General features: G+C 43.4%; 1 protein-coding gene across 2 annotated transcripts in view; it reads left to right on the top strand.

Annotated features, from left to right (window-relative positions):
* Positions 1-20,206, top strand: part of abca12 (ATP-binding cassette, sub-family A (ABC1), member 12) — an 83,334-nt gene that overhangs the window by 31,856 nt on the left and 31,272 nt on the right. For both annotated transcript variants that reach the window (XM_071923132.2, XM_078286068.1), the window contains exons 33-53: positions 574-791; positions 2,309-3,247; positions 3,771-3,877; positions 5,107-5,213; positions 6,030-6,226; positions 6,604-6,680; positions 7,587-7,717; positions 9,149-9,319; positions 10,720-10,884; positions 11,240-11,435; positions 12,172-12,311; positions 12,408-12,527; positions 12,708-12,798; positions 13,341-13,520; positions 14,226-14,577; positions 15,499-15,613; positions 16,334-16,663; positions 17,800-17,869; positions 18,006-18,140; positions 19,545-19,709; positions 19,930-20,113. In XM_071923132.2, the coding sequence (XP_071779233.2) occupies positions 574-791; positions 2,309-3,247; positions 3,771-3,877; positions 5,107-5,213; positions 6,030-6,226; positions 6,604-6,680; positions 7,587-7,717; positions 9,149-9,319; positions 10,720-10,884; positions 11,240-11,435; positions 12,172-12,311; positions 12,408-12,527; positions 12,708-12,798; positions 13,341-13,520; positions 14,226-14,577; positions 15,499-15,613; positions 16,334-16,663; positions 17,800-17,869; positions 18,006-18,140; positions 19,545-19,709; positions 19,930-20,113 (4,190 nt within the window). The remainder of the gene's footprint in view (positions 1-573; positions 792-2,308; positions 3,248-3,770; positions 3,878-5,106; positions 5,214-6,029; positions 6,227-6,603; positions 6,681-7,586; positions 7,718-9,148; positions 9,320-10,719; positions 10,885-11,239; positions 11,436-12,171; positions 12,312-12,407; positions 12,528-12,707; positions 12,799-13,340; positions 13,521-14,225; positions 14,578-15,498; positions 15,614-16,333; positions 16,664-17,799; positions 17,870-18,005; positions 18,141-19,544; positions 19,710-19,929; positions 20,114-20,206) is intronic.

The following is a 20,206-nucleotide window of genomic DNA, read 5'->3' as shown; positions in this document are numbered from 1 at the left end:
GGTGAAAAGTAGGGTTGGAAAGTTAGCCATCGGTGTGTGAATGGGTGAATGTAGGCATTACTGTAAAGCGCTTTGAGTGGTCAGTAGACTAGAAAAGCGCTATATAAATGCAGTCCATTTAACAAAAGTAGGGTACTGCACTGGCAATTTGCTATTGGCTGCTTTTTGTGCCAGGTGATGTCACCACCTGTTGTATTCTATAGAGGGTGACATCACAGGGCACAGAAACCAGCCAATAGCAGATGACCAGTTCAGTACCCTACTTTTCACCATTAGGTGTCAGGCTTCACCACAGATTTAGGTGGGGTTTAGTTACTCTTAAAGTGGGAAACTGCAATTAAACTTATGTTATTCGGTCAGAGGATCAGACAAGATTGAGGGGGGGGTGTTACATTCTGAAGTGATCCCTCCGACAAGATAAGAGTATATACAGTAGATAAGAAAATAGAACAGCAACTAATTTCAAATGTGATTAACATTTTCACCACTTGGTGGCAGTGTTGATTCACCGAGCAAGCGGCCAGTAACAAACTGCCAGTAACCCTCCCTCTCTACTGTATGTTGCCTGTACAGCACATGGGTGTGGGACCAGCCTCTGCCAGCGCCGCGGCTGCCAAGATTGTCGCGGCTGTACAGTCTCTCTACCAAGTCAACGTTAACCGCTCACTTGTGACAGAACAGCTCATCATGGTTTTCTCCAGCCAGCTCTCCATGCTGGCAGGCCAGCCTCTGAGCCCCGAGGCACAGCTTCACTGGTACAAGCAGTTCCAGGACATGCAGCTGCAACAGAGGTGACTATCACGGCCATGATGCCCCTATCAGATGATAGTGATGATTGGTAACATGACGTGCTCTGTGTTCAAACACTCTGTATGGTCTTCATCTCATGATTTACTACATGTTTTAAAGGAAACTTCCACCCTAAAACACTTTAAAAAAACAGTTATTTGCAATGTACCTTGCATTTTGTGCCCATTTTGTTGTTTGGTGGTGTATTTTTCTTATTCCTGTTTGATAGCAGAAGATTTTTCACCTATATAAAACAACATAGCTATATAAAACAATGGTACATGACAGGTGTCAGTCCCTCAGAATCAAAGCGCAGGGGCTTCTTTCCAGACTCACCATTTTGCACCGACATTCAACAATCATACAGGGAGAAATCCATCGTAGAAGAGGCAGAGAGACCAATTTCTCCACCCACAGTAGCCTCAATAGACCAGAATGCAATGCCTCAAGACATGTTGTTGTTTTGAGTAATAGGCACAACTCACTTTTTCACTAAATGAAGTAGATGAGGCCGGTTGAGGGAAAGTGGATACAGCAAAAGAAATTACAACACTTAATCACAAAATAACTCCCGGAACATATTGAACATCACAGTTTAATGGTATATAGCAGTATATTAACTGAGGATGGAATTTTCCTTTAATTCTGCAGTAGGGAAGGCAGTCAGCTGCTGTAATATAGATAACAAATATGTGTGCACGTGTGTGTGAGTCGTACAGTTGCATGCGTACACACACACATACACATAACTGTATACACACACATGCACACAGACACATCACCTAGGCATGAACTCACAGCTCCATTTGCAGTTGTTATATTATCCACATGCACCAGAGGCAAGTCAATTTGATTTATACAAAATTACACGAGAGGATTGGAGCGATCACATTCGCATTCCGCTTGATTAATTTAGTTTGACTCTTTGCCTGAAAACAGGCAGGTCTGCACAGATAGCGGCTTAACCGTGATTCAGCTAGCCGAGACACCCTCTTAAAATTGATTTCCCTTTATGCGCCAGCTGTAATAATGAACTGGGCATGGTGATAAGGATCACATTCTGCATATCTCAGGGAATCAATCAAGTCTGACTGCATGAGTTATAGATCATTGATCACAGTGGAAAGACTCCAAAGTCTATTATCTAGGCTGAAATGAGAAAACTATGTGAATAAGTTTAAAGCACAATGATGATGAATTATGATTACTTCTGGCTCAAACTGAGAAATTATAGCTCTATGGAATTATTGTATTGAGGAAGTAACAAAAAAGCGCATGGGTTGCATTGCACGAATATTCAGGTTGGCAGTGAGTATTCTTTTGGTCTACACTGCTGAAACACTTAAAGTCTTCATTCTGTTGTCCATAGAACTGCTTAGGTTCTGTCACCTCACCTCAATTTTACTAATTGATAGAGGTCACGCATGCGCTAACTGGAAGAATGTACAGTAGTGTATCAGTGCAAACTATCTGAAATCTGTACTTAACCCAACATTCATCGTCTTTCTTCTCTCTGCAGTTTGGCTTCCATCAAACTGCTCTCAGATCAGCTGCTGAGCATGGCCCCCGCCCTCCAGCCTTATGTACAGTCCATAGAGAAAACCCTGCACCACATCCTGAACAACTACCAGCTCGTTCAAGACGGCAGCTCGGCCCAGGACCTCTTCCAAGAAGCTGCAAAGATCTTCCTGACCTCCATGAACCTCACCTCTGACCCCTTTTTCTCCATGATGTGGGGAAACTTCTCTGGACTCAATGAGATGTCCCTTACCCAAATAATGAAGGGGGTCGTCAAATTGATTGTCCACATGAAGGTATTTGGGGATGTGCCTATGGTTTACCAAGCCATGGAACAGTTTGTGGCCTCCAACAACACCAGGCTGCTCGTGGAGAAGGTTGTCGAGTTGTTCGCTTGGTGGAACTCCACCCAAGCCTCTGGGATGGATCTGCTGACCCAGGTCCTGCCCAAAATATGCGACGCCTTCAGGGCTTTCTTCTCCATCCTGACCCAGATGATCCAGGACCTGCCGGCAAGCTTGGAGCAGTTTAAAGACCTAGCCGAGAACATCATTGCGATGCTGAGGCAGATAGCAAGCACCAGCGATCTTCTGGCCCCCATGGACTACTACCTGAGTCACCTTCAGGAGCAAATGAAGGGGGGCGGCCCGGTCAGACGCCGACGTGAGGCCCCAATGATGCCAATGAGGGAGCCCATGGATGACTTCATAGACCTCTTCTATATCGACTACCCCGCCTTGTTCAAAGCCGTCTCTGTCCAGCCCACCACAGAAGAACTCATGGAGACGGCCCACGTGTTCTTCGCCAACCCCGACCTGGGTGTGGTGATGAAGGGGGCGACTAGGGGCATGCCGTGGGGCTTGAATGTCTCCAGGGAGGAGACCATTGATGCCGCCCTTGGGGTGCTCTCCTACCTCACCCTCCCCAGCCTGTTTCAGATGTAAGGGCATGCTGTTAACACTGTACCGCTGCTATCGACCACTGAGGCCTGTTTACACTGGCTGAAATATAGATTTAGGAATAAAAAAAACAAAACAAAACAGAAATTGCTCTTTTTGTTTTAGTGCACACTAAAACAAAACGTGCCAGGATCTAGATTGAGGTTTAAATTTGCCCCTAGAGATGTGATGTGGAGAGTCTGCAGCTGCTTTGCATCTTGACGTTTTATGTGCCTTGATTTTCCCCATGTTATGTCCCTGTTTCATATACTGTATATATGTATATATATATATATATATATATATGTATATATATATATATAAAACCTTTTTTAATCAGCAAGTTACTTCAAAGGAAAAGCTGTGATTGTCTTCAGTGCAGTGTCTGAATCAAAACAGACACTACGTTTTATCAGATCAGTACGCATGATTTTGAATACTGAATTAAGTACTCGACCTATATAAAGTAAAGAATTATAAATGTTCCCTTGAAATAAACTATATAACTATTTAATCTTTCTCCAGGTCATCAATGGACCTGCTGACGAATGCCGTTGATATGCTTCCTGAGGGCTTCCCATTCTCCTCGGCAGTAAAGAACTTCATCAGAGGCCTTGCCGGTGAATCTCAAGGTAACTCCATTTCTCTTCATTTGCCGTATGACTCCACCGGTTCTGTAGCTCACTCACTCGCTGGGTGGTGAAAGGCCGCCTGGATCGAGGGCAGCTTTACGATGAGAAATGTACGTCACACGCTCATTAGTTAAACGGGGGAATCCCCCACGTGGAGGATCCGTTACTCTCCTCTTCCCCTCATTTCTTCCCATATCTTTGCTTCGTCCTCACTGTTTCTCCAAATTAACTTTACCCAGTGATGCCTTGATGCATTTCCTCCCACTCAAACTTAGTGTAATCGTTGCTGTGCTGTACCAGCTGTGACAGTCTTTGGGACAGTATGTATGTATGGACACAGTATGTCAGCCTATGTAATCCAGGAGCCACACAGCTTGGAACCCTGCCACCTTTTTCTCTGACCTTCATAGCTGTTGCAAGTCCATGGCGAGACCATAACAGGTTTTGTTAATGCTGTTGTTATTGTCTACATGATTATAGTGCATCATAATTCATTCTGGAGATACGAGTGATAAGACTTCACGTCGGCTTAGCTGGAGCTCCGAGGAGCCCCAAAGCCATATGGCCCTCCTCCAGCAGAAAGCCACTCAGCACCTTATTAAATCTCATTAGCAAAGTAGAATTCAATCACTTATCCCATGCTCCCTCCCTAAATGCCTCCGCTCGCACCCACACAAGTGGACGTCTATGACCTGCTTTTAATTGGCTGCTGTGCTTGTGTGATAATGTTTATAGTGCATAGAATTACTCTGCAAGCAGCAACAGCCTCACTTCTCCGCAAACCTCACTCATATTCTCAACGCACGCCGAGCGAGCTGCTGTAATTGCAGAGGCCTCTAGGTGTTGAGCACCCCGAGATTAAATATCACCATGGTCTAAATTTGGCCTAATTAAATATTCTGTCATCACATCTTGCCGCCTTAGGTGCTGCCTTTCTTAGGGCTTGTCAGATGTGTTTTAATGCACGACAGCATCCGGCGCCGCTGGCCCTTCTGGCCCCATCAGTCCTGCGCCGGGCTCCACTTTAAGCACATCATTTGCTGCTCGCCGCCTGACGACGCTGCCCCCGAAATGGTGCTAGTCGTAATGAAGCCCAGTGGGACGTCATGTTATTCTGTCACCTTGCAGACCCCGCTGCCCTCCTTCTCCCTCTCTTGTCCCCGTCTCCCTGTCTCTCTCTAATAACCTCTTTCCTCTCTCTTTCTCTCTCTCCTTCCCTCCCTCCACAGAGAACCTGATCCTCATGCAGCAGACCATCCAGACAGCCTTTGAGCTCTTCAACACCAGCCTGACAGACGAGCGCTTCACAGGGATACTCAGCCGCCTGACGTCCCAGGTCTCTGCACCACCACTGCCACGCGTCCGTCATTCATTAACACACGGGCAAAATAGCGCTTGAATGCGTCTGAAGACACTTTTGAGGCTGATTAAGTGTCTCAACAAGCGCACTTAGCACAAATACTTCAAACATTTGTAATTATCTTGAAATATCTTAAAATAATATCCCTGCTGGCTAGAGCATAGCACTTGTTGTAAGAGCGGATATTTTTGGAATGAAAACACCAATAGCCTTTATTTTGTGCCAATACTTAGTGTCTTTAAATTTGACCATTTCGTGCCAAAAAATGCACACAAAAAAAAGTACAAGTATTCAGTCTTTCCCTTCAGAAATGTGTTTTTGTCAGTGTGGGAAAGCCTTTGAGACGGCATCATAAGACACTAAAACCCTCCAGTGAAACCCAGGCTAATGAAATTCTTTCACTTGTATTGCAGTTCTTTAAGGCAGGGTGAGGCAGATTTCTTTGCAGATTTGAAACCTTAATCCTAAAGTCCTAAAAACCCTTGAGTAAAATTCTCCCACACCACACCAGGCAGGAGGGGGTGGGGCTAAGTGGATGGTGGGGGCCATCCACCATATCAGAAGTGGATGGCAATGACTGGCCAATATCCTATTTTTAGCAAAAGGCCAATATCAGCCCTATACCATATTTTGTCGGCCATTGTTATGTATTTTCAGTATTTAGGTGTCTAAAATATCAGATTTACAACTAACCAAACAATCCCTATTGCATGTGATTAATCCTTTGGTGGCTATGAGACTTCCCAAGCAGCTCCTTCTTGTGCTTACAGTGCGTGACTGATTGTGTTGCAGGTGTGTGTATTGGAGGAGATGGACTCCGTGCGTCAGCTGATGCAGCTTTTGTCCGTGGATCCCGACCAGCTGTGCCGCACGCTTCTGCCCAGCCTGCAGATCCTGGCCCAGAGTCTGAGGAACAGGTCCGAGCTGTCCGACGCCCTCTTCCAGACCCTCATCGGAGACCCCGGCGCCTACGACATCAACGCAAACTGGTACAACGCTATTCTAATAGTTTCTGAAGGTTTATCTGCTTAGTTAGATAGCATACAGTAGGGAGTGGCAGGAAAGACAGAGAGGAGATAAAGTTTCAAAGGGCTTTACATACCATCATATACATGTCATATACCATACTACATCATACATATACATACTACATATATATACACATCATACACATCCTATACTAAGTCTTATACATACTTCACATCGTTTACTATATCATCATACATATACAATAATGCCTGCCAGCATTATTTTACACAAAAGAAATGTTTCCTAGACACAATTTGTTTGTTTACCTCTTGATAAAAATGCATAAATCTGTGTGTGTGTGTGTATGTGTGTGTGTGTGTGTATGTGTGTATTACAGGACCTCTGTATTAAGCGAAGGTTTCGGCTTTAACACCAGCAGCCTGAGGATTCTCAATATTAACGTCACCTCCCCAGGCAAGACCCTTCTCTATGTCACTTTATGACAGTATAATTTCACAATATTGGCATCATGCAGCTGGAAATTCACCTCACTGTTATATTCAAAGCAGTAATCTACTCTATAGCCATTTCTTCCACATAGACCGTATCTCTCAGTGCTGATTCTGTATTGTTTTGGGTGGGATTGCTTGGTTGGTTAATTGATCGAATGAATTGACTAACACACTAATGGAAAATACAATGCAGAGAGCACACTACAACACATACAGAAAACATATGAAGAGTCCATATCCAAAATGCTATATATCTATTTAAAAAGTTATTAACTGTTAGCATTTTGTCAGCCAATAGTAAGTTATGAACTTTCCTTTAAAAACTAGTGTAATTTGTCTTAATTTTGTGCTATCAATAATTTTATTACAGTAGATTTGTTTTCTTTTTTTTGAATGTCACTCCCCCAATAAAGATTAGTGTTAGACTGATATTGTTGTATTGAAGCTGCCGTTAGCCAGTATTTTATGCCAAAATTAAATACTTTCATGCCAAAATGTTACAAGTGTTCAGTGTTTCCCCCAGAGTTTTATTCTATTCAGGGTGGAAAAGCCTCTGAAACAGCATTTAGACCCTCATAGGACTCTAAAACTCCCCATTGAAACCCAGTCTAATGAAATTCCTTTGGGGTTAGTAGTTAAGGCAGGGTGGCCTATTGCACCTATTCAAAGGTAGAGAAACTCTGGGATACATTTAATTGAAGCCTTTAAGTGAAGAAATAAAAGAATAAATGAAATGTCCAAAGAATACATTTTCAGTCCAGGTTTTCCAGACTGTTTTTATGTCTCTGTGGTCAGGATATATTCTCTCTTTATTCTAATCCTAATAAAGATTGTTCATCATAGCACTTATATCTGTACCTTTCTCCAGGAGTGGTGAAGGTAGGGGAAATGCTGAGGAATAAAACAGCTTTTGTACTGGATGTTCAGCGGCACGTCGGCATCGACCCCCATACTCTCAACCTGCTGATGGAGACCACACTGCCAAACAACAACTTAGTGGTGAGGCCAGGGACTCTCTCTCTCTCTCTCTCTCTCTCTCTCTCTCTCTCCCTCTTTCTCTCTTTCTCTCTCTCTGTCTCTCTCTCTCTCCCCCTCTTTCTCTCTCTCTCAAACACACACACATACATATATGAATGCACAAACATACGCATGCAAACACTTACTCATTGCCTCATTGATTATGAAGAAGCGTTGTCAGGCTGCACATAAGTCATGCGCTGCAGGGGAGAATATTTAAATTTCCCCTGTTTCCCCCTGGGTTGCCAGGTTTTGTGACAAGTTTTCGCAGATTGGCGTGCTCATCTTCCCTTTAAGAGAAGCACTGACCTTTAATTTCAAGGAATTAAAAATATATAGGCTTAAAAAGAAACATAGCGTAGATCAAATAGGCCTAAAAGCAGTGCCATATTTCCAATTATATGGCAGCCTTTTATTATATCAGCATATTATATGGATTTGCATCATCGCATTGGTCATTCATTAAGCCTATAACAGGCTAATCTGTGTTTTCATTTCATTTGATTTCAATATCAAGTGCTATAATTTAGAAATGGCTTGAAGCATAAGAGGTTGCCTCTATTGAATCCAATATCAGTTAGGCTAATTAAAATGAAGTTGTCTTTACAGTGGGTATTGAATGCAATCCTAATGAAAAACGCACAGTGGCTGCTGTACTGACGCCACTTTTTCTTCAAAGCAGACACGGTGTAGCAGAAAAACCACAGAATTCTGCAGATGTTAGGGACCGCCTCTTTTTTTGGGAACTCTGCCCCACACGTCTAGCTGCTCCAGAACCACCTGGCGAGAGCTTAGGTGCACGGACAAGTCTGATAAAGTCTGATAAATCCCCACTACGTTCAATTACCTCAACTCTGAGTACAAGCCTCAGCGAACAGAACCTTTGATTTCTACAAAAGGTCTTGAAGACTGCAAGACCAAAGCGTCAAATTAAACTCGAGAGATGATTATCCTTTATTTTGTATCGTGAGCGCTTCGCTATGTTTTCGAAGTAGCACCTCTTTTCTGCGAGTCATATGGGAATAACTGTCAGAACAACTTGATAGTTAAAAGCATCGACTTGTTTGAAACCGTCGAAGGTCGACGTTGAAATTATTTTCTGTAGACTTTGGTAGCTCCTGGTCAGCTTTTTCACACTTAACACACTTCCACTAGCAAGTACTTGTGCCCTGCCATGACATTTTAAGAGTTCAGGTCATAGAAATAGGGGCCAAATCCCAAGTTCCCAAATATTATTTTACCCCCTGAAATCTGAGGTGAATGACATTTTCTAGTAGTATTCACCAACTGAAATCTGAGGTGAACAGTCTTTTCAAGTAGGAGGCTGGTATCTACTGTCTTTCCCATGTGACATGAATGCACCATTACAGCATGGATCATCTTGCACCTGTCTCCTTTAATGTCCTGGAACAGATCCTGTCCTGGCTGGTCAACCTGCAGCACTGCAAGAACTCAGCATCCCTGAACATGAACCAGACAGAGGCGATCATCTTCAGGACTCTGTGCTCCATGTCCCCCGAGCAGTGGTACAGCTTCTTGCTGCTGATGGCGCAACATCTCAACGTGGAGAAGGTCATCTACACCGTAAGGCTAGGTTCAGACTATGTCATTCGTCAGAAGAAAAAGTTTTATACTTTTTATGCTTTTTTTCTTCGTTCTGTAAGCATTTGAGGCTTTTTATAGGTCTGGCAAAACAAATAATGTCATATGAAGCCATATTTGAATGTAACACCTCTCTGAAACAATCCTAGTTTCAGTATTCTTTTGTTTTTGAATTCCTGGAAATTACAAATGTGTCAAATGGCAGCCGGGAAGAGCAAAGGGACTGCAGAATGTCCCTCTGAAACTGCAGCATCCAAAGAGGTTCTCTAATAAAGCTGGCTTTCTATTTCAAGTGGCGTTCAAAATGTCCTCTCAGTGACTTTAAATTGGAGAAAGCATCTGTGCCCGCTGCCTTAAGTGTCAGCTAGTTTCTCCTTTTAGGGAAATCCCACTTGCTGTGCTCCATCTCGTTAGCTCGACTGGGGTCAACCAAATGATTTCAAAGGATTTAAAGATTCAAACCATGAAGTAAGGACAGGCACGGAGAGGGAAAAATGGCAAAATCTGCAGTATGCTCAATTTCAAAATGTACAGTGAAACTCAACTAGCTTTTAAAAGAGGCCTAGAAGACAAAGCAACACCTGACAATGAAATGTGGTGTTTAGAAATGCATAATTAAGATGTAATATTTCATTTTAATAGCACATTATAGGGTGCTATTAGCCACAGAGCACACACGTTTTTACAGCCATTGCTTGTTGGGACTCTGGCTCCATTATTCTGCTTCAGGCATTTTTTTTTTTCTTTTACAGTTTTTATTGTCTTGAATTTTTGATGTTCTTGTTCTGTGTAATTTACCACACAGCTTTTTTTAGCTGCCTTGTTTACCAAAGTTTATTTGAAAAAGAGGTTCAACTGAGTGTGAATGCCCTTGTTAAATGTAGTTTAAAAGAAAAGACAGGGAAAAAAAGAAGAACTTGCCGGTCCAACATGTGGGACCATCATTACAAACAGCCAAGTTTTATTCAAACCCACAGAACTTTATTTTAAATTCTAGTCAAGATCCCAAGGTTTCCAAAGATATCAGACATGTCAAGCTGAATTACAGGGAAATGTGAACAAAATGGTGCACAAGACATCTAGATGTTTTCCATTTAATGTAATGGTGCAGCCATAAAAAAAGGCGCCTTGGGTGTCAATATATCACTCAATATAAGCAGCTAGAGCTTCAATGAAGCGTTGGGTAGAGCAGATACAGAATATGTATGTGACATTGTTGTACAGTATGGAGAAAATGTTTTATTCTAACTTCGAAGCTACTTAAGATGAAATTTAAGGGGAAACTCGGGGTGCGAGGGGTCAAAGGAAAAGGAAGGTTGAGCAAAGGAAAGAAAAGGAAAGCTGTAAGAAACATGTGATCACTTTGGGGCCCTTCTCCCCAGATGGTGTTGTCCGAAGACATGCAGAGCCTGGTGGGAGTCATGCTTCAGATGGTGACGTTCCTGACCGACATGATGAGCAATCTGCTGCCCGTCGTCAGTCAGCTGCAAGACTACCTGCTCTCCATCCAGGACCTCAAACTGGCGGCCAACCCCGAGTTTCACAATGTGAGTCCGCATCACTACTGTATGTCCCTGAGAAGGCTAGTTGAGAAAGTGTGTGTATGTGCGTGTGTGATCACCAAAAACAAAGGGTGCAAATATTCCTGTGACCATAGAATGGTCATGTAAGAGTGAAGCACCAAGAGAATAGTTCTGGTTGATGCTGGTTGATGGCGCACAAACAATTATCTTGCCTTTTTGCCAAGATTAGATTAGATTAGATTAGATTTTATGGCTCAGTAAAAATTCATATTAAAACAGCTTTAGGAACTGTTGTGCACTGATCTAACTTGACCCAATGGATGTAATGATGCATCAACATCGTGTCAAATCTAAGTTTCCATCTCTGTTTTTGCCCCAGGTGATGAGAGGTCAAAAGTTCAGCATGTCTAGCAGAGCCACGTTCGTCACCCTCTCTCGAGCACTGTGCAACAACGGCATCCTGGCTGTGTTCGGGCTCGCCAAGACGCCCATCATGTCGGAGTCGGACCCCTCCTCGCCCAACGTCCAGCAGAGGCAGGAGATGATCGAGAAGTTCAAGATCCCGCGCAACGCCAGTACGTTGGGAGGAGGCTTTGGGGCTTTTGCATGCAGAGAAATCCAATATGAAGTATACTCAAGTATCGTTGTGTTACAGACAGTGCCTATTGGTCTGAGATACTGTTTGTCTTTGAGGTATTCTTTTGAGGAAAACGCAATTATAAATCAGTGATTGGATATGGCATGTTTTGGTGTCAATAGAGCTACTTTTTAACTGTTCAGCTTTTCCTGTGTTAATATACGCATACTCAGTTATGATATGCAATGTAGATTTTTTTTACTAAAAGCAGCCACAATTAACTCATACATCTCACACATAATATCCATATCTATTGTATGGTGTCAAAAAGATCTGTTATTTATATACTTCAAAGAGAAATTTTAAAGCAGCGCTAGGCAAGATTTTTTATGTAAAAACACACCTGTCTAATCAGCCTAAATCACCAAGTGGGGTAGGAACAGAGGAGAATGTCCCATCCCCACTAACTGAGAAGCCCTCTTTGCCCAAATGAAATTCACATTATATGATTTGTTGGTTTTGAAGTCTTCGAAATTCAACAGTTACCTCTCTCTGCCACTTGGGGCCGCCAGTGTGCGAAGTTGCCTAGTGCAGCTTTAAGCTCGAAAACAACAATGATGCTGAATTGTTATGAAAAAAGTTCTTATCAAAAAGTTAAAGATTCGTCCATAAGGCCTATTATCCGTGTGAATACTGTCTGTCTGATGGTTTTCCTCCATTCTCCCCTTCCGCAGCTCCATTCTGTATGAACCTCTACCTGGATATGGTCAATACAACAGGGGGAGCCATCGCCTGGGCCTTCCTCAAGCCCATGCTGATGGGGGACGTCCTGTACACCCCTGACACACCCGCCACCAGGGCCATCATGAAGAAGGTACGCACATACTCTACATGAATGCATTGCACACACACATAGACAACACAACCACTTTCACATTATAACACTATCCCCATCCCTTCCTTTCCCCAGTCCAACAGCACTTTGCAGGAGTTTGCAAACCTGAAGAGGTACTCCGAGGACTGGATCGAAGCCTCCAACTACATCATAAAGTCTGCCAAAATACTCAGCGACACTCTGCCAATGCTGCAGGTATGAAAACTCGGCACCGGCTTCTCTATCTCTGTCTTTCCCCGCCTGGGCTCTGCACTTGTCCTCTGTGAAAGTGTGCAGATAAACTCTGCAGTGGCCTTCGCAAAGTTTCGGCAGCTGAATCTTGATGTTGTGCGATGTCTCCTCCACCCCCCCCCCTCCCCTCTATCCTCCCGGCAGAATTCCCTCGGCAATTCCTTTGTGAAGAATTTCATTGAGATGCAGACGGACATCAATGTCGACAACATGAAGGAGACGCTCAGCAACTTCTGTGAGTGTGCATTTGAAGGTCTTACTTTTGAAAGCTGCAGATACCCAGGCTCACCCCCTTGCATCCCTCGCTCACTTATTGCCTGTAAAATATCCACGCTATCAGAAAATGACCCTGCTTCTAAGGTTTATAGGAATCATTTCATTCAAATTCAAACTGAATTTCTCACTGTCTCTCTCCTTTTGGATTAAATAGTATAGCTTGAACACATTGCACGTACTCGATTATGCACGTTGCATGCTCATTTTATTTATAAGATTTGATTATATCATATTTTGTCGAGTTGCCTTGTATTTTCATTTATTTCATTTATATTCCTATAACTTCGCAGGGTAAAGTAGTTCTCTGTTCGCATAACAGAGAAGAAAGCTTTGAACATGCTATTTGAAGTGGCATTCAGTCAAACAGACACACCATATATCACTTTGTAATTTGGTTTACAGCAAACTGACGTATCCCTCTCTCAATCTAAAAACCTGCTTGGAGTTCTTTTGCTGTTGTGTCAAGTTTTTAAGTTTGATTCTTCTTATTTTTTGTCAAAGCTAACATGACAACCTTGCTGGAGAAGAACAAGCACATCCTCAAGCAGATCACCACCTTGTCCAGCCTGATGGTGAACATCTCCTCCTGCATCAAGTTTGACCGCTACCGTGGCTACGACTCTGCCGACAAGCTCAACGCCGAGGCCCAACACCTGGCTAAAGACCGCAACCTCTACGCAAGTGAGTACATACTGCGTGTCACGGACAGGCCTCTTCTATTGAGATAATCCAGTCCATCTGGTCCATTGGACAGAGCATCCGGGACTTGTGATGGTTTCCATCTTGCCGAGAATAGATGTTGACATTTGCAGGTCATTGCTGGACAGCTAATGAGATTAAAGCAGGTGGATGTCGTCTTTATCCACCTGGCCCATTGGCGTACACTAACTGTTGTCGCTTTGCCCTGACTGGATTGGCCCTAGACCCAGATTACACCATTTCTGGTATTGAATAATCTTCCCTGGCATAATGTAATCTATCGGATTTTTCCAAAAACAGAAAACTCCACCCCAATTTTGTGCTCCAGCCAGACAAAAGCAAACACTCCCTGTCCCTTGTTCTATTACAGTGCAATACAGTACAGTGGCCCCTTTTTCTGACCTTATGTCTAACCCGACTGCTACAGGTTGTGTTAGGGTTTGTGTCAAAAGTGTATTTGGCCTCTGACCCCATTGAATGCAAATCCATTTACTTTTTGTAATCTTGTAAAGGTGTCTTGTCAGTTGATAATGAGCTGATTGGCGCAGTTTTGGAGATCCAGTCCAGGACACTGCAAAGAACCCACCAAGAGTTAGCCTGGTCCCTAAGGCATTTTGTTTGTTTTTGCTCTACATCTGTCCTTCTGTATACACTATCTGCAATAAAACGGTGCAATCTGTCTTTAAGGTGTCATCTTCAAGCTTCCCAAAGAAGAGGGCTCATCCAGCAAAAGTCAGGACAACTCCTCCTTTTCCTCCTCCTCCTCCTCCTCCTCCTCCCAAACCACCCTGCCTCCCAAAGTCAGCTACACCATCCGCATGCACATGGACAACGCCATGCGTACCGACCGGGTGCGCGACCCCTTCTTCATGAAGGACACGCACATCTCGGCCCGGCAGACGCTGCGCTACAACCGGGGCTTTGTCTACATGCAGGAGAGCATCGACCGGGCCATCATCGAGACCCAGACCGGACAGAGGGTCACGGAGCCGGCCGTGCAGCTGCAGCCCTTCCCCTACCCCTGCCACCTCCGGGACGAGTGAGTGGCCTGGACACATTGACACACACACACACACACACATACATGGACATGGTTCTATATGGATGCATGCACAGATACGTAGAAGGACACGCGCTGGGGGAATGTACAGGCACTGATGTGGAATAATGCATTCACTCGCATTATTCACTGACCACTTGGGAATGGCAATAAGTAGTCATTCATGGCAACCCTTTCACATGAAAATCGCCTTTGCGTCATGTGCATGATGATTCACCGCAATCATACATTCATATTTAAAGAACATGCACACACACGCTCATACACCCTTAAGACGTTTATTAACCTGTATATAAAGAACTTCCCTCATCTCCCTAGTGTGCATCCAGTCCAACGTGGGTTTGGCATAAACTTGCGCATTGACACAGTACATTGTTTCCAATAAATCATGCCGGAGCATAAAGCCTGTGTTTGTGCCTTGCCCCGGAGTGCTTCTTAAAGACAGCGTTGATATCTCATCTCAGTAGCACCAGCGGGCCTCTGTCTCTGGCTGGCTGCCTCCCGTCCAAGTGTGAGATACGGCGATCCTCGCTTTCTCCATTGCCCTGATTTATGACTCAACAACACAATTCCTGACATGAGAGCTGTGAAATATAACTCTGTATTACAAAAAACACAGCGCCGCATTCCCATGTGTCGTGGTCCAGATATGATGAGGAAAACATACAAAAATGGGGTTTTGAGAGTACATGGGGATCAAGACACGGCTGTTTACAATCCCCCAACCCTCTCTTTCTCTCTCTCTCTCTCTCTCTCTCTCTCTCTCTCTCTCCCCCTCTCTCTTCTCTCTCAAGCCAGTGGATGAATGACAGGCCCCTTTGAGTCCCTGTTGTTGACAGTGATTGGAGGTCATGTTTTCTAGGCATTTGACTGACAACTGTCATCTGTGGGCTTCCCCAGGTACCTGGAGGCGATCTCCTTTGTCTTCCCACTCATGCTGATGATCGCCTGGGTGCTGTTTGTGGCCGACTTTGTCAAGAAGCTGGTCCACGAGAGAGAGCTGAGGCTGCACGAGGTGAGGCTGGGGACTTTCAACCTTTTTTTTCTCCATACATAGCGGGTGAAAAATGCCACCGTGTTTATGCATTGCACACTGACTTCCGCCGTTTCCATCATGTCCTGTGATGACAATGTCCACTCCTCCTTTTTCTCTCTAGGCATCAGTTGCATTCATTGCTGAGAAAATCCCTATTGATTTTCCTGTTGACAAATACCAAAAATTCCTTATGAGCAATTAACTGTGTGAACTTTACTAGAACAGTTGATGAATGAATAAATAAGTAAATAAATAAATAAGTAAAATAAAGAAGGTAGATATAGATAGATAGATAGACAGATAAATAGATAGATAGATAGATAGATAGATAGATAGATAGATAGATAGATAGATAGATAACATATGCATCATTTATTTTTTTTGCATGTGACCTACCTATATATTCTTCAACTCACAATAAATTTGTATAAAATGTTGTAAAACCTCAATGTAATCTTATATCTCGTAATTATAATCAGTAGTGGAATTGGAGTGTTCTAATAGATTATTTTATATGGAAATTGAGTCCATATCAAATTGGATACAAATCATTCTTTTTTTTCAATACAATGTAAATCAATTTTTAGAAAATCCCTATGCATTAGTCAAGCCTTTCTCATTGAGTTTTTAACTTTCCCTCCCTCCCAACTCCAGTATTTGCTATTTGTTAAGTGTTTTTTACCCTCTGCTCTCCCGCAGTACATGAAAATGATGGGGGTCAACCCGCTCAGCCACTTCTTTGCCTGGTTCCTGGAGTGCGCCGTCTACCTGGTGCTCACCATCATCATCCTCACGCTGGTGATGAAGTACGGCCGCATCCTGCCCAACAGCGATGGCTTCCTGCTCTTCCTCTACTTCTGTGACTACAGCATGAGCATCCTGGCCTTCAGCTACATGGTCAGCTCCTTCTTCGACAAGACGTACATCGCCGGCCTCAGCGGCAGCCTCATCTACGTGCTCTGCTTCTTCCCCTTCATCGTGGTCTTGGCGCTGGAGTCCTCGCTCACCTTCTCCCAGAAGAGCGCCCTGGTGAGGAGCCTCCTCCGATGAAAGGCTTTGGGTGTAGGAGGGCTGTGCATGTGTTGTGCATATATGATTTTACCAACTGCAGCTTGATGAGAAAATTCACAAATCAGCATCGCAATTTGAGGCCAAGGGATCAAGAATTAAATAGCCTGTAGCAGACAAACCTTTATTTTGAAAATCCACTTCTGATGGTTTGACAATGTCGTATTTTCAACCCAGTATCATATGATGAATTGTATCATGAGCTCAGCACATTGCTACACCGCTGTGCATGTGTGTGTAGAGGAGGCATCTGTGGGAGGGCAGTTTGAAATAATATAATTCAAAATGGCAAACAATGCAATTTGCCAGGCATACTGAGGCTGAAATGAAGAGATAAGAGTCATACTTACATAACTGTGCATGATAAGTACACTACGCAGGCAGATAAAGATATTGTGTTAAATCATTTCATCTGTACAGTATTGGGTTTTATTCCAAACTGCTATTTAGTCCACATGAAAACAACTGTTATCTAATATTTATTACTCAAAATAGGTTAGAGCATCCTCAGAAATGCCACTTGCTGTAATCGAATGAACATACAATAGCTATTGACTTCAATTATATTCAATTGTGTGGAGGGTAAACCCATATTAACTCAATTTACCAGCCTTTTTATTTGCACAAAAGAGTTTATCCACATTTTTATGCTGACAAAAATCTTTAGAAAATAAATTCCACGTAGACTTCATAGCAATGAGTATCAAACTGATGTCAGTTATATAAGGATAGGGTCTGTTATGGGAAAAAAATTGAAAACAACTTCATATTTTTCTGAAATTCTAATTGATTTTGGTTCATATTGGTAGTTTTTTGCCTTATGATGATCATCGACTTGAGATCATAGTTTTCCCAACTTTTTTTTTACCACTACATCACAAGGAAGCCTTGTTTTGGAAGAAAAAAATCTTCATTCAGTGTTTTGAGAGTGAGAAAAGGCTTCTGAAGAACATCACTTTCTGCTACACGGCAGACTTGTCAAGAGCAAAGAGGAGAGAAATTACAGAGAGGCAGAGGGGGGAAAAACAAAAGGATATATTTGTTGATGCTCTATTTTGTCGGTGTCCTGTCTAATTTGTGCGTCTCATTTCCTACAGAGCTTGTTCTCCCCGACCTGTTTCAGCTACGCCAGTCAATACATCTCTCGCTACGAGTCCCAAGGAGAGGGTACGAGCACGCACGCATCTGACTAGCATCAAACAGCATCTCTCTGCCAGCCGTACACACTGCCTCAGCCTGCAGAGAGGCAGCGGGAGCCAACAATAGACTTGACTGAACCTGTTTCTTCTGTCGACTTCTTTAGGAATTCAGTGGAGCAACTCGTACATCTCGCCCATGGCTGGAGACACGGCCTCGTTCGGCTGGCTGTGCTGGCTGATGCTCATCGATTCCATGCTCTACTTCGTTATCGGGGCTTACATCCGTATGGTCTTCCCAGGTAAACCACAACAGACCCCGACAAACGCCCTGATAATAATAATCGCTTTATAAAGGATTAATAAAAGAACATAACACAGAAAATCGACAGAAAGGCAATAAAAACAAGATAAGAAATATAAAAGCAAGGTATGAGTCATAAAAAGGAGGTGACACACAATAATGAAAGGTCATTACTAACATTACATAAGTCTATAAAATTTGTTTTAAGAATTGATTAAAAAGATGACACTGATTTGACAACTCAGGTGGTTCAAAGTTCAAAGTTCTAGTCTAGGAGCCCTGATGGCAAAGAACCAATTGCCTCTTTTGAACAGCCAATAGGAACCTCTTGTTTTTAGTCCAGATTTAGGAACAGCCAATAGGAACCTTTTGACTTTATTCTACATTTTTGAACAGCCAATATGAACCTCTTGTTTTTTAATCTAGACTTCGAAACAGCCAATAAGAACCTCTTGTTTTTAAATCTAGACTTCGGAACAGCCAATAGAAACCTCTTGTTTTTTAATCTAGACTTCGAAACAGCCAATAGGAACCTCTTGTTTTTAAGATACATTTTCGAACAGCCAATAGGAACCTCTTGTTTTTAAGATACATTTTCGAACAGCCAATAGGAACCTCTTGTTTTTAAGATACATTTTCGAACAGCCAATAGGAACCTCTTGTTTTTAATCTAGACTTTGGAACAGCCAATAGGAGCCTGTCTGAGGACCTCAGGCTGCGATCCGGCTCACATAGTGTTAAAAGGATTGTGGTATAGCTTGGTGCCAGATCAGTAAAAGTGATCAGTAAAATCTTAAAATCAATTCTGAAACTAACAGGTAAACAGGTATGAAGATGCTAGATGCAAAGATGCCCTAAGCATATTAATGTAATGTCTGTCCTGGATTAGAAACGCTCACTCTGTCCTCAATTTGCTGCTTATCAAAAAAAAATCTGCATTGTCATGGTGACATAGCAATCTGGGAGTGAAATTGTTATATTATTAACCCTCTTTCATAGTATCGCTCTTTAGTGTCAATAGTGGTTTCTGTTCTGCGTATGTGGATGGTAGCTGTTGACTCCCACATTGAAATCAAGGCAATAGGACTATGGATTGGCTTCTGTCCGTTTGTTCATCACACAATATCTCAGACACCATTGATTATTTTTTGACGAAACTTGGTTAAATGATGCATTTCAGGACTGCGTTCTGGCATTTTCAAAATGACACTGATTAACCCAGTGGGGTGCTACAATTACAGGTCAATGTGACTGACCCAGCGCGGGGCTGCATTATTCGTGGAGGGTGAAATGTTTACTGTTGACTGATGTGTCTGCATCTGCGCCAGGTTTCATACTTAAAAGCCTATAACCCTAACCCTTCGTTCAACATTGAGAACACAGTGTTTGCTTCTGTTTCCAGGAAAATATGGCATCCCAGCTCCGTGGTACTTCCCCTTCAAACTCTCCTTCTGGGCCGACCTGTGCTGCTGCTTCAGTTCGGCGCCAAGCAAGGCAGGCAGAGGACTCCTCTTCACCAACATCATGCACGAAAACCAGCCCGTCTTCCCCGACGACAAGGGAAAAGGTACAGAAAAAACCTCTGTCTTCTCCAGATGAAAATAAGTGGTGCTGTCTCCTCTGTTGTTGTGTGTTTTGAAGGGAGAACATGATGTCTTCCCTTTCATGGTCTCTGTCTGTCAATTTCTTTTTTTCGCTGCGTTTCTATTTCCCCCTCACTCTTCTCTCTATTCGCTGTTCCTCTGACTGACTGTTTCTGTTTGTTGCCGTCTCCGTCGTTCCCTCAGACCAGAACGCCCTCTCCTCCCAGGCCGGCGAGGACTTCTCGGGGCTGCCGGTGGGCGTCGCCCTCCACGGCCTCACCAAGATCTACGGCGACCGGATGGCCATCGAAAACCTGAACGTCGCCTTCTACGAGGGGCACGTCACCTCGCTGCTGGGCCACAACGGAGCCGGCAAGACCACCACCATGTATGGCACAATGCACCCCCCCCCCCCCATTTTGAAATTGACTGCCTGACAGGTCTTAATTAAATAACCCATTTACATTTACATTTTAAATTT

The sequence above is a fragment of the Centroberyx gerrardi genome, chromosome 10 (genome assembly GCF_048128805.1).
Source record: "Centroberyx gerrardi isolate f3 chromosome 10, fCenGer3.hap1.cur.20231027, whole genome shotgun sequence".
NCBI lineage: Eukaryota > Metazoa > Chordata > Actinopteri > Beryciformes > Berycidae > Centroberyx > Centroberyx gerrardi.
This window is presented reverse-complemented; position numbering and strand designations above follow the sequence as displayed.